We start from the raw sequence: 14,251 nt of genomic DNA on the forward strand, positions 1-14,251 counted from the left end.
AAGTTTTGAACGCCCCCTATATAAGGGGAAATTGTCCAATTTTAATAAAAAGTATGTCAAATGAAAGATGTACTTATAATGTATTTAGAAAAAAAAAATTGTGCTGATATATACATTTTTCAAAAAGTTATAGCATTTTTAAGTTGAAAATTTTAAATCGAAAATTTTAACACAAAAATAGCGTTTTTTTAACTACGGCAGCCGTTTAAATGTAGAAGAAAAAGTGTCGAGTGACCTTTTTATGTCACTCAATTTCAACCAAATCTAGTACAAACTTTATTTTTAAGAACCATCTTAGAATATATATATATATATATATATATATATATATATAATACAGTATAGTATGTTATTAAATTATTTAATTGTTGCCTATGGATACCTTTTTGATTGAATGCATAAATGATTTTCAAAAAAAAAAATACTTTAAAATAAAATACATAGAGTTAATATTAAACAATTATTTCAACATATAAATGGCTAAATCAGAAAAAATTTCTTCTGTGACTCATGTAATTTTTGATATGGACGGAACATTATTAGGTATGCACCTTAAACCTTATTTTACTTACTTTTAGCTTCGATGCGAAGCTGAGAAGTTATTAGTTTTACTATGATGTTTTTTTTTGTGTGTCTGTTACCACTTTTTCTCAGCTCTCGCCGAACGGATTTCTTTCAACGATACGTTAAAAGATCACAAATCGTATCTAGTCAAAGACATTACCCTCAAAAATTGAAAAGATGTCAAATCGATAACATTTTTATATAGATACATGAGGTATAGGTACAATGAGGAATTCAAAATGTAAACTTTTTCACTAAAAATTAACTTTTTCAACTTAGCTTAGAAACTCTGACACTTGAAGACAAAATAAAGTCCGAAATTTTTTTTTCCATAATGAAGTATATTACATTAGCTTTAATTTAAGATATCTATAAAAATATCAGAGTTTCCGGAAGACTTTCAACAGTTAAGTCGAAAAAGTTTATTTTTTGTTAAAATATCTGACATTATGAATCCCTCTTTGTGGGCAGGTAAAGGGTCAAATTTATAAAAGAAATATATCAATTGATAGGTCAAGTCGTCATGCATCTATAAAAAATATTGAATATAAAAATTATATTGATTTGGTCATTTTGGATATAGTTATGGCAGTTTTATATAAAAAAAATTGAAAAAATTTCGAAAATTAGCAATTTTTAAATTTGTAATTTTTTTGGATATTTCTCCCATTTACGTTGAACGAGTGAAATTTTTTCAATTTTTGAGGGTAATGTCTTCGACTAGATATGATTTGTGATATTTTGACGTATCGTTGAAAGAAATCCGTTCGGTAAGAGCTGAGAAAAAATGGTAACAGACACAAAAATAATATCATAGTAAAATTAATACTTTCTCAGCTTCGCGTCGAAGCTAAAACACACCATAGTAAGATTACTGCCATGTAGATTTACATTGAATATAAAATATGTTTTAAAATCAATCAAATATTCAGAACATAATTCAGTAATTATGCCACCCGATGTATTAAATTCTTCCGCCCCGAATGACTTTTGTTCACCAAAACAATTTTTGTTTATTTTGCATGCAAAAATAAAAAGTCATCAATTTTGATTGCTTCATATTTCAGAGCCACCTTTAAAATTTGCCTGCTAGATACAATCCTAAATATAATGTTGTTTTGATTTTAGAAATTTGTTAGGCATGTACTTTGGAATGGATAATAAATTAAATTTTTTAAATAATTTTTTTAATTTGAATTAAATCTAAACTTTTTTCTTTTTAATTAACGCAGAACAAATAATAATAATAATAACAAATTAACAGTTATTGGATGAAATCGTTGGACGTTTTTCTTTATCATTTCACATCTCTATGTATATGTTTATCAATCTAGCTTATTCTATTAATAGTATAGATAACATATATCGTCAATTAAAAAAAACTTTTTTTATTTGGATATTCCACAAATTTTGAAATAATCCATTCGATTATATAATTAGTGTTTTGTTATCATGTCATCCAAAATATAAATATACAGAGTGTTCAGTAAGTCAGGAAACAGGTTTCTATTGTTCTCATTGTTTGTAACAATGAGAACAATAGAAACCCGTTTCCTGACTTGTTGAACACTCTGTATAAATCTTATAGAAGCTAATAATTATAATAAATTGTAATCCACTAGAAATAATACATTTAGTTTTGAACAAATGTATGATTTAGATACAGAAAGTGTACATAATAAAACGTATACTACAATTGTACAAGAGTTTGGCAAAGTATTTCCAATAGATCTGCGTATAAAAATTCTGGGGACTCAAGAACTAGACGGAGCGACTCTTATAATAAACACATTAGGATTAAACATAACACCTCAAGAGTTTCTGAAAAAAGTTCAACAAATTGAAGAAAAAGAACTGCCTAAAGTTAAACTAATGCACGGTAATTGATTTTTTTAAAGTTATTATATTATATTATTTTACTTGTTATTATAACTAAACACATAAAAATGATAATACAGTAAGAGCGATGTATAGTTTCTTCTGTTATGTCTATTCTAAGTAACCTAAAGTATAGACATAAACAATTAAAAAAAAAATAAGTGGTTAACTTATACAACACGAAAGAAAAATTGAATTTTTACTCAAAAATAACATTTTTTTGTTAAATTTGGTAACTTTTATATATAAAATACAAGACGTTGGAAAACATTATTCTTTTTCAACTTATAGTCGTAACATAAGTTTTAATTTAATGTATGTTTAAAGGACACTGTATTTCCGGAACATTATGAAAAGTTAAGTTAAAAATAATAACTTTTCATACAAAAGTTGCTACTTTGAATCCCTCCTGTGGACAGGTTAAGAGTCAGATTTTCAAAAAAATATACCAAATTAAAGGAAAATACCTAAATTTAAAAATAAAAAATGATTTCAATTTATCAAATTTTCAGTAAAAAACACAACACGGTGATTTTTTGCACAAAAATATAATTTTTTTAATTTGGCGTCCATTTGCACATAAAATATAAGATGTCAGGACAAATTTTTTTTTTAACTTATAGTAAGTACATAACACAAGCTTTTTTTATTAACGTAAAGTTATCACATTGAAAATAATTAAATTTACAGTTTTTTATCGGTGTTAGAAATGAGTACAAAATAGCAACTCCAAACTAAATACCATTAACTTTATTTTTATTAAAATGTTATATTTCAGGGGTCGAAGATTTAGTAACACATCTTCACTCTAAAGGAATACCCATGGCAGTCGCAACAAGCAGTGGAAGACATAGTTTCGATTTAAAAACTTCTTGCCATAAACATATTTTTGATTTATTCCATCATGTAGTTACTGGTCCTACAGATCCAGAAGTAAAAAAGGGCAAACCAGCGCCAGATATATTTAACGTGTGTGCCTCTAGATTTGATGAAAAACCTGAAAATGTAAATGTAAGTTTTTCCTTATGATTTATTAAAAATATAACGTAAAATTCCTAACAGATAAATCGATTAATAAAAAATATGGTTTTGAAGTGTTTAGTGATAGAAGATTCTCCAAATGGCGTGACAGCAGCCATTGCAGCTGGTATGCAAGTAGTCATGATACCTGACCCACTATTACCAAGAGAATTAACAACTAATGCTACAATGGTACTTGACTCACTAGAAGATTTTGAACCAGAATGCTTTGGTTTAGCATCTTACTGATTAAGTTTGTACCTACAACGTATGTAAACCTCAGTTAATCAATTTGAAAAATCAAAAGAATATAAAATTTAAGTCATAATTCATTAAAAGACAGTAAAGAGTTGTACAGTTGTAAAATAAAAATTATCTAGATAAAATTATTTCTTGTTTACTATAGTATGTATTTTAATAAACTCACCTGTATCTCGTCTATGTGTATGGTATTATAGCTAGAATTTTGCATAAGTAATACCCATAAAAAAATATTCTTAAAATGAAAATTGTTAAATTTCTCTCCTAAAATTTATCAAAAAGCGTCTTAAAACGTTTTAATTCTGAGCGCCCAGTGCTACAAAAACCAAGTGTGCTGGGTATGCAAGATACAGAAGATGAAAGACTTACATACTCTAGACCATCTTTTTAATCCTCTGATAAGGCAGAAGGCACATCCGTTTACAAGCTTAGTGGTTGCGTCACTACGTGCATCTACATGCCAAATTTTATTTATTTAGAAGAAACTTTTACGTTAAAAAAAAATGATCATTTACATCATTACATTTTATTTGATTCGCTAGATGTGTTTTAACATTATGTGTCCAATGAATAAGGGAAATTGTTTGTATTGTTATGATTCCTTACTTTTTGAACGCCTACTTATATACAAAGTAGACTGTTCATGATGGCAAGAGAACAATTTTCCGTTTGGCCACTCTAAAAAATTCAATATTACTTTATATTGTTCTCTGACCTGTAACTATCCTAACACTCAGTTACGATCAAATGATATTGCTATTGGTAGGAACGAAAAATCTTTATGATAAAAAATTTCGTGGGCGTTGTAATCTCATATCTTAGAGCTCTTTTATCTATATTGACTATATCAGCATATTAATGTCAACTAATAGATATACATAAATTGCTTCCTTTTTATTAAGTTTCCAAAATATAAAAATTTCAAATAGGGTATGTCATTAGAGGGATCTATTTCCTTAGCGTTGTGTGCAAACTTTAAAGTGCTCTAATTTTTAACTATTTTTGATAGACATTTTATTTTTGTATATTTGTAATAAATGTAAAAGAAAAATCGATTAGAAAAAAATCGAAAAATTCGTATGACAGCTAAACTGCATTTATACATGTAAAGAATATTGAGTGACAAAATTATCAAAAAAATTGTTTTTAGCTACTTGAAATGTTGTGCCTTCCCCTTGAAAGAATTTCTAGATCCACGATTAAAAAGTTCGTGACAATAACTTGAGAATCCAAAGTCAGGAATCCTGACTCTGAATGATAGTGACTTCGTCACCAGAGACAAGATCAATTCATTTGCCCCTTCTTATTTTACTCTACTAGTAGAATTCTACATTAAAATATCAGCTGTAAGATTCCTTTATCAAATGTCGTCACATATCTGATATGGTACACACTTGCACCTTGTGCAAGTGTGCCATACGTGCCGTCGAATTGGTTATTAAGCCGCCGTCGCAGCGTGTAGCGAGCATGCGCGCTGATCTTTATCTTATTACCATATATTTTTCCGTTAAACTTTTGTTTTTGTTTTTTTTTTTTTAATTAATTTATACATTTTATTCACACGTGTTCGTCGACCGTACCGTATCTTGGTCGATCGGAAATATTATCTATTATTTTTTTTGTTGTTGAGATATCGTATGGTTGAACATCATACGAATCCCTGTATGTCAGTAACGTCATCCCGTTACCGAGAATCGCCTATCTCCGTTATACTGGTCCGCCATTGTCGGAATTCGATTGATTGCAATAAAAAAGACTGAAGATGTCGTCCAAACCAAAAGATGACGAAGTTAAGATTCCTGATATAATTATAGACAACAAAACAAACAAAAAATATCAAAGAGGAAGTTTTTTGGGCAAGGTAGATAAAAAAAAATTATTTTTGATTTTTGTACTTAAATTTCAAAATTATTTTTAATTACTATTATTATTTATATACCAATGCATAGTGTAATTTTTTTTGCTATAAAATTGTGAAAAAATAATTTGAGAGTTACATAAGTTATATATATTGATAATAAAAAATTGTATTAATAATTTACCTAAACTAGTAAATGTGTAAATAATTAGAATCTACACTAAAGCTAATTGACATATTCGCATAAATTTTAGCTATCAATTAATAAATAAAAAGTAAATATAATGTCAGTTGCTACCTATATACAGCAGGATTATCTTATTCTTTGAATTGCAATAATTAAATAGAAGAATTCATTCAGTAGAATATTTATCTACATGCATATATGAAACAAATTTGAACTTGAGTGACCATTAACCACAACATTTTCTCAGGTGTACAAAGAAAAATTTTCTTTTTGGTTTTAAAAGCTAATAAAGTATTGGTTTTACTGTGAATTTCTTTTTTTTTTCATTGAACATCAGCATTTAATTGTAAAAATTTTATATTTTAAAAAAGTACAAAAGAGCCAATTAAGAACAATGTATAGTACAGTGTCCTCAGTTTTATTTTAAATTGAAGATATTGAAATAACACAAGACATCTCCATTTTTTAGGTCAGAGGCAAAATTGGTATAAATTTTTTTTTGAAAATACAACACTGGTTCAGGAAGTAAAAAAAAACATTTTTTTGAGTCCAAAAATTTAATTAAGTACAGTAGATTTCATATTATATAATATATATATACATATTAAAATATATTAACTCATAAATAATGCTTAATTAATAATAAGTTAAAAAGCAATAAATTATTGTTGAGATATATCTTGCTATTGTTACACAGTTAAATATCAATCGTTGAATTTTTTTGATAAATTTGGAGTGGATTTGATGAAATAATACCACATTGTCCAAGGTCTTCAAATATGACTACATTCACAATATAAGTTCCATATCTCATTCAATGCCAATTTTTTTTTTATCAATTTTTGCTGTAATTAATAATTTGTTTTCATAATTATTTATACAGATAAAATTTTTTAGGGTGGATTTGCAAAATGCTACGAAATTGTAGATATGCGAACAAAAGAAATCTTTGCTGGAAAAATTGTATCAAAAAAATATTTAGTTAAACATAACCAAAAAGATAAAATGACTCAAGAAATTTACATTCATCAGAGACTGAAACATAAAAATATTGTAGGATTTCATAGCTTTTTTGAAGATTCTGATTTTGTTTACATAGTTTTGGAACTTTGTCGTAAAAGATCAATGATGGAGTTGCACAAGTAAGATCTGCTCCAAAAAAATGTAATATTTTGATCCATAAATCAATATTAAATTAAACATAGAATTATTATTATGATTTTTCATAAATTATAGCACTCTTACATAATATCACTATAGCAAAAAACTTGTTTATTTAATTAATTTTGTCTTATGTTTTCATATAATTTAACTATATTGATTTGAAATCAAGGTTTTTTTATAAATCTTATTACAACTTTCTTATATTAAATAGTAAAAATACATTTTTTGTTTAATAAAATTTAAATTTTAAAAATTTTATTTGAATAAGTCTTTAATGATTGTAGTTTTGGTTTATTCTATTGTTAAAAACTATCTGAGTATTAAATAATAACTTTCTCATCTTGTAGTCATGGAAACTTCTTGTGCTTAGGTGTAATCTCATATACATTTTAATTTTTGAGTTATGTAATAACATTAGAGATTCTTTATTATAAATCATTAGTATATAAGGTGATTCTTTTAATGCTAGCGACTCAATTTATCTTAAATTAATCAATTTTTTTTAGTTTTGACATATATATCTCCATTTATCTGTTATAAAATCTATAATAGGTTGATCCATTATATCTTTAAGGGGTGTCAACATAATTTTATTTAAATGACAACATTAATATTTAACTAGTTTATCAAATAGAAAATGACTGGTCTATAACAATTTTTGAACCAGTACTTTGGATATTTACAATTTTGCACTCAAGTGGGAGGAGGAGAGAAATGGCTAATAATTAAAATAGTAATATTCTCGCTTTACCTCTAGTCTATATTTTAAAATTCTAATAACTTCCAAAATATTAAACCAAAAGTTGTTATTGACCAATCATTTTCTATTTTATAAACTAGTTAAATATGTATGTTGTATTTAAAAAAATTGAGTTAACACTCTTATAAAATAACAGGGATTGACCTAATAATTTTATAACAGATAAATAGAGATATACAGGGTGTTCAGTAAGTCAGGAAACGGGTATCTATTGTTCTCATTGTTTGTAACAATGAGAACAATAGATACCCGTTTCCTGACTTACTGAACACCCTGTATATGTAATTGACAAAGGCTAAAAAATTCACAAAAAACTTATTATCTAAGATATAAGATACATTAAACTTTAAAGAAATCACCCTATACAACCATTTTTTTAAATTAAATTTGTTCCTGAAAATGATATCACAAATTTAAGTTTATTAATTATATTATCTATAAAAGTATTATTTATACATTACTAATATATTTTATTGATCATTTTCTAATTTTTGATTATAGAAGGAGAAAAACACTCACTGAACCTGAAACAAGATACTATGTTTACCAAATACTTGAAGGTACTTTATTTCTACATAATCAAGGTATTATTCATAGAGATTTAAAACTAGGAAATTTGTTTTTGAATGATGAAATGGAAGTGAAATTAGGAGATTTTGGTTTAGCTGCTAAAATAGAATATGATGGACAACGCAAAAAGTAATATAATATTTATGTATATATAATTTATGATTTAATGTATTTTTATCAATTGTTAAAGTTGAAATGTATTTTATTTAGAACTTTATGTGGAACTCCAAATTATATTGCTCCTGAAATTCTAACTAAAACTGGTCATAGTTTTGAAGTAGATGTATGGTCTATAGGTTGCATTATGTATGTTATTTAAACATCATCTATTAATACAATTTAAATTTTAATCAACAATTTTTTTTTCTTAAGGTATACTCTGTTAGTAGGAAAACCTCCATTTGAAACTAATTCCCTCAAAGAAACCTATGCAAGAATTACAAGGTGTGATTACAACGTGCCTTCTCATATTAATAAGAGTGCTACTACACTTATCTGTAAGATGCTTCAGTCGGATCCAAAAAAACGTCCTACTATTTCTGATATTATGAAAGCTGATTTTCTTACTACTGGCTATATGCCGAAGAGATTGCCACCCTCTTGTTTAACAATGGCCCCTCGATTTGATTCAATTAATTATAGAGAGTCTATTTCTAATCGTCGACCTCTTAATGGTATAACTTTATTAATTTTACTAGGTGCCAAATACTTTTTTTCTATTATTATTGTATTATATTTTTTTAGTTGCTATTTGAAATAATATAATATAATTATAAGATAAATATATATTTATTGGATATGTAGATTTTATCTACTTAAAATATATATTTTTTTTTTTCAGAACTCAATAGTCCAAAAGCTACTTCTATTAAAACTATGTCTAAGCCTCAGGATCCAGTAAATAAACCGCCTATGTTTAGTGTAACTCATGGTTATAGAGCAGCTGATGGTAATGGTGTATCTGTTACTGAATGTAGAGAATACATGATATCATTAGAAAGAGAATTAGGAAATCTGTTAAAAACTCGACCTGCTATGAAAGGAATGAAAAATATGGGTAAATATTTTATCTTAATGATTTAATCATTTGTATTTTATACAAGGTAAATCTTTAAGTATGACTCATTCAATGTCTTTAAAAATATAAAAAATAATTTATTTTATAATTTTCAAAAAAAAATCTTTTTCTTTAAATGGAAACAACATTAACCAGTTTACAAATGTAAAAGTAATCTAAGAAGTTGGTATAAGTCAAGAAATTTTGAATTAGTATTTTGGAAATTATTTACACTTTAATTTACCATAAAGATTGGAGGTTATGATTGGGTCTGTTTTTATCTCTAAACATGTCTGAACCAAGCTACTCCTCTCATCTTACTATAAAAGTGCTAATACTGCTTCAAAAATTGTTATAGACTAGTCATTTTCTTTTTTGTGACTTCATTAAAAATATAGGTTTCCATTTAAAAAACAAAAGTTGATAACATTTTAAAGGATTACGATTAAAATTTTTGTTGAAAATTATAGAATGTAAGATATTATTAACTTTTGAAAAAAGAATTATATTACCTTTTATGCATTTAAAGAAGAAATGAGAACACTAATATAGCCTAGTCCTATGGTATTAAACCCTGGTTCAGGTACCTGTACACACCAAAGCATGACACATTAACTGACCTAGGTAAGATGCCTAGGTAATCAATGGACTGGACCTCAAAATTAAATGTAGTAAAGATCTGGCCTAATATATTGTTAGTAAACTTAGGTAGATGTTAACAACATTTAAACTATAAATCAGTACTCTCAACTAATAGAAGTATTTTGATATTATATATTGATATTCAAAATAAAAATAATTAATAGAACTAATTAAAAAATTATATATCATGTAAATTAGAAATGACAATGTCTTCAAAAAAAATCAAGTTGTTTTGTCTTTTTTCTGTAAACATATAAAGAAAAAATATTTTTCAATTAGTTGTAAATAGTTTAGTTTAGATTGTTTTATTTAAAATTTGTCTCATATTTGTTATACAGAGTATATTTTTTTTTTTTTAGAAGAAAACACAGATCCAGCTGCTCAACCTCTTATATGGGTCAGTAAATGGGTGGATTATTCAGATAAATATGGCTTTGGTTATGAGTTATCAGATGATTGTGTAGGTGTTATGTTCAATGATTTCACTCGTATTGTGCTTCTAGCTAATTTTAAGTAATACAATAATTGTAGTTGTAGAAGGTTTAATAGTTAATTTTTATTTTAATTCTTATCCAGCGACGTTCATTACATAGAAAGAAACGGTTCTGAACAATATTATACCACTGAACATACACCCCCAACATTAGAAAAAAAAATGAAGTTACTAATGTACTTTAGACGTTACATGAATGATCATCTTATTAAAGCTGGGGCGGATATGTTAGCAAAAGATGCAGATCAATTGAGTCGTACTCCTTACATGTTTCAATGGTATAGATCTACAACATCAGTTATTATGCAGCTTACTAATGGCACTTTACAGGTAATTTATAAATTTTTAATATCATTAAACTTTTATTTATTTGAATAAGTGTTTATATTTTTTCTAGATTAATTTCACAGATCATACTAAAGTTATATTATGTCCATTAATGAATGCTGTTACTTTTATTGAAGACAATATATTCCGTACCTATCGCTTCAAAACTATTGCTGAAAATGGTTGTAGTCCAGAGTTAGCTAGATGTTTGGAATATGCACATAAAAAAATTGGTTCTATATTAAGAGAAAGCAAATAATGATCTATACTTGTAGTTTAAAAGAAGATGGACTGATTATTTATACTTACAAGACAATATTAGAGTTAAGCCTAAGTATCGAGGTGCTAAATATTAAATTGTAATAATAGTAAAAAATTTTTGTATTCATTTTTATGGTATTATTCTTTTTGAATAAGTTAATTTTTCATACAATACAAAGGAAAATAATTATATGTTCTTAAATATGTTGTTATTATTCGCAGTTTGCTTTTTTTATTCCTCTAACATTATCCACTGTTGGTTAAATTAATAAAATAAAGTTGTTTGGAATTGATTTAAAATCTGGTATAAAAGTGATATTTATTTATAGAACACTTCAAGTTGTTTAATTTATTATATTATACTCAATCTACAATAATTTAGAGTATATTTATATATTCTTTAGTTGTTAAATCAATTTATATTTTAGTTCTTATGTTACGTACATAAAAATTTCAAAATTAAGTATAAAAGTACATTAGAAATTTTCATAATTATATTGAAGCAGTTATGTATATTTTAAACTTAATTTATTTATCAGCAACATCAAGTGTGTTGAAGAATTTCTACTTTTATACAGGAAAATGGAAAAGGATGACTGATTATTTAGTATGGAATTTTTATGTCTAATTATTTAATATTTGTTGTCATAAATTAGTAAATATATGTTTATTAAAAAATGTGTATCTTGATAATAACATAATTTAGTTTCTACAATATTAAATTGTTTGAGGATTTGAGGTATCCTTTGCTATTTTGTCATCCCTAATTCTACATGTTTTTAATAATTAAAAAATACTATAATTATAATAGTATTTAATGAAGTTTTAATCTTTACCACTCTTTTGGAATATCTTCATGATATTTTTTCTGTATATCATAAGGATGGGTAGTTCATGAGTGAGTTAACTCTTTTAAGTGAACTGAATGATCTGAATCAGTGTGCCATGGTACTGTGACTCAGTGTATACTACTAAGAATTGAATTTAGTTTAAAACGTCTTATCAATAAATTCTGAATCATGTGAATTGTGATATATAGATTTAACTTACAGAAATAGAAGTTGATAGAGTAATATTTGGGTCATCAATCATCTCTTCTATTACATGAGTATATTTAATAAATTTACTAATGGATGCTTAGATTTAATATGTCTAATTAAATTTTAAGTCGAAGAATGATTATTTTTTAATTTTATACGACAAAGTCCACACTTTACATGAATATTAACTGCTTCAAGTTGAAAAAAATCACAAATAACACTTGATTTATTCATTTTAAAATGAAATAAAATACCTTCGTAAATTAAATAAAGTGTTTCACAATTTTCGATATTGTGCACAAGATTTATTGTAATCACAGGAAACAACGTTGACACAATGAGTAAAATTTTAAATGAATGAGACTAGATTATACATAATATATCAGTTTTTAGAACAAAATTCATTCAAGAATAGACCTGTAATTGCATACAAGAAAATTTTGAAATATACGAGAGAAGAGACCTATTTTTCTCACTGCATGCACTAAACATTAAACATTGATAATACCTACATTGTATCTGTATACCTAATTTAACACATAAATAAATCTATGTGTTGATGTTAATAATAAAAAAATATTTTTTTTAGATTTTAAATTTACTCTTTATTTCAATAATAATTAACAAATTTAAATATAATTAGTAAAAATATTAAACAATTTAATAGAAAAATATTTTATAAATATCAAATAACCAAATAAATTACTTTTTATGTAACTATTGTGGGGGGAAAGCACCTTTGCCACGAACTGATAATGCTCCGACATTTACATACTTCGACATTTGACAAAGAAGTAATTGTTACGAACATCTGGTACTCCGACAATCTGATACCATAGGATACCAAAATTACGACGGATTTTACTCCGACATTAAATTTAAAAAATGAGATAGTAAAAACTCCGACATTATCGATAGTTTGATTATGCATCGAAAGTTATATTATATTTCGATTGCATTGTTAGTAATAGGGCGCATTGATCGTATATGTTGCAACGTCAGGGTCACGTGGCTACAGAAACACTACATTATTAAATTAATTATATTATTATTAATAATATTGTAAAATTTAAATTAAAATGTTCTATTCAATTAGCATTTATTTGCTACTATAGTTATTATACAATAATATACATTTTGCTTATTATTTTCTGGTACAATTTCTCACATTTGACAAATGTTATTAATACTCGAATGATAATAGTCATTCATTAAGTAACATAAAATTAATAGTGTTTAATACAAATGTACATTTTTGAAAAAGTTTTCTCTATTGTTAGAATATATATTTATCTTTGAGAATTTTATTTTTTAATTATCCAATAATTACAAAATATTTTCATCAAATCAAAAAACTGTTAACTGTTTTTTCAGTTGATCCACAAAATTTTATCTAACCGTAAATTATTTTTTAACATCTAAGAGATCCATTTGAAAACTAATTTTTCTATAACAAATATGTGCTGTAAAAATTGTCATGTGCAATTGTACTAGTGATTAATTCTTAAGTGTGTAATATTAAAAAATAATGACTAATATAAACATAAAATTGTTAATATTTTTACAATATAAAATTGGGTGTTCTATGTCCAATTTGATAATATGGATAAGTGTCTTCGGGAAGAGTTAAAATAATATCTTATTATCCAATAATTTTGGATGTAGTGCAATAGGACCTGGAGGTTAAAAAAGAAATTTCTTCCGTGTATTCCTCATCATTCTTGGGGATGACTGGATTTTTTCCTGTGCTGCATTAGGATATCTAAGTATAAAATAACACAGTATATTCAACTTCACNTGTCATCTAAAAGTAAAAATATATTAACTCATCGTTAAACAATTTTAATTTTGTGACATGAGTTTTATAATCAATGTTAAATTATAAGTAAAACCATTATAATCTCCAGTGGTGCTCAAAGAAAAGTTAAAAATATTAAGGAGTAAAAAATTATTTATTTAAAGTTCTTTTTCTTTAAAATCTTATATACATTTATTGAAATCAGTTTGATATTTCTTTGAAAAAAATATCTGAATAGCCTTTCCTTTTTTTAATAATAATTAAATTTGTTGGACAATTTTTTCAGTGGTCCAGCGAGAAAAAAAATCTTAAATTTAATGAGGGCCTTCTGAGCCAGGCTGACACTGCGAAAAGATGATTATTTTGCCAAT

At 25.9% G+C, this 14,251-nt stretch overlaps 2 protein-coding genes and 2 long non-coding RNA genes across 11 annotated transcripts in view; 2 read left to right on the forward strand and 2 right to left on the reverse strand.

The window, feature by feature from the left end:
• LOC126899720 (pseudouridine-5'-phosphatase-like) overlaps window positions 1–3,902 on the forward strand; it is a 113,962-nt gene extending 110,060 nt beyond the window's left edge. Inside the window, exons 1-4 of one of the 2 annotated variants that reach the window (XM_050674832.1) lie at window positions 452–543; window positions 2,225–2,443; window positions 3,221–3,453; window positions 3,538–3,902. In XM_050674832.1, the coding sequence (XP_050530789.1) occupies window positions 477–543; window positions 2,225–2,443; window positions 3,221–3,453; window positions 3,538–3,711 (693 nt within the window). In that variant the 5' untranslated portion in view covers window positions 452–476 and the 3' untranslated portion in view covers window positions 3,712–3,902. Of the gene's footprint in view, window positions 1–451; window positions 544–2,066; window positions 2,444–3,220; window positions 3,454–3,537 lie in introns of those variants that run through there. The other variant, XM_050674833.1, reaches the window with a different exon arrangement.
• Window positions 3,624–5,102, reverse strand: LOC126899724 (uncharacterized). The gene is made up of 3 exons (XR_007702695.1): window positions 4,878–5,102; window positions 3,890–4,401; window positions 3,624–3,723 (listed from the first exon to the last, which is right to left on the reverse strand). It is a non-coding gene; the product is annotated as an uncharacterized LOC126899724 (long non-coding RNA).
• A 57-nt stretch (window positions 5,103–5,159) lies between these two features.
• LOC126899714 (serine/threonine-protein kinase polo-like) lies at window positions 5,160–11,244 on the forward strand. The gene is made up of 9 exons (XM_050674822.1): window positions 5,160–5,584; window positions 6,666–6,910; window positions 8,194–8,391; window positions 8,473–8,568; window positions 8,635–8,936; window positions 9,104–9,319; window positions 10,321–10,474; window positions 10,538–10,784; window positions 10,852–11,244. The coding sequence occupies exons 1-9, from the start codon at window positions 5,486–5,488 to the stop codon at window positions 11,038–11,040; spliced, it is 1,746 nt and encodes a 581-aa protein (XP_050530779.1). The 5' UTR covers window positions 5,160–5,485; the 3' UTR covers window positions 11,041–11,244.
• LOC126899723 (uncharacterized) lies at window positions 5,676–12,648 on the reverse strand. 7 transcript variants are annotated; one of them, XR_007702694.1, is made up of 4 exons: window positions 12,093–12,645; window positions 11,879–12,013; window positions 8,154–8,216; window positions 5,676–6,613 (listed from the first exon to the last, which is right to left on the reverse strand). It is a non-coding gene; the product is annotated as an uncharacterized LOC126899723 (long non-coding RNA). The 7 variants fall into 7 exon arrangements; XR_007702692.1 differs by having other exon boundaries at window positions 5,836–6,613; window positions 8,154–11,811; window positions 12,093–12,631; XR_007702693.1 differs by having other exon boundaries at window positions 5,836–6,613; window positions 8,149–11,811; window positions 12,093–12,631.
• Between the last annotated feature and the right edge of the window lie 1,603 nt (window positions 12,649–14,251).

The sequence above is a fragment of the Daktulosphaira vitifoliae genome, unplaced genomic scaffold, assembly GCF_025091365.1.
Source record: "Daktulosphaira vitifoliae isolate Bord-2020 unplaced genomic scaffold, ASM2509136v1 Scaffold_2, whole genome shotgun sequence".
Lineage (NCBI taxonomy): Eukaryota > Metazoa > Arthropoda > Insecta > Hemiptera > Phylloxeridae > Daktulosphaira > Daktulosphaira vitifoliae.

Bases quoted from the DNA above. Each gene is read 5' to 3' on its own strand.
- LOC126899714 (XM_050674822.1), top strand. From the start codon at position 5,486: ATGTCGTCCAAACCAAAAGATGACGAAGTTAAGATTCCTGATATAATT. The intron at 5,585-6,665 runs GTAGATAAAAAA...AAAATTTTTTAG, and splicing joins GAGGAAGTTTTTTGGGCAAG to GGTGGATTTGCAAAATGCTA. The intron at 10,785-10,851 runs GTAATTTATAAA...TATTTTTTCTAG, and splicing joins TTACTAATGGCACTTTACAG to ATTAATTTCACAGATCATAC.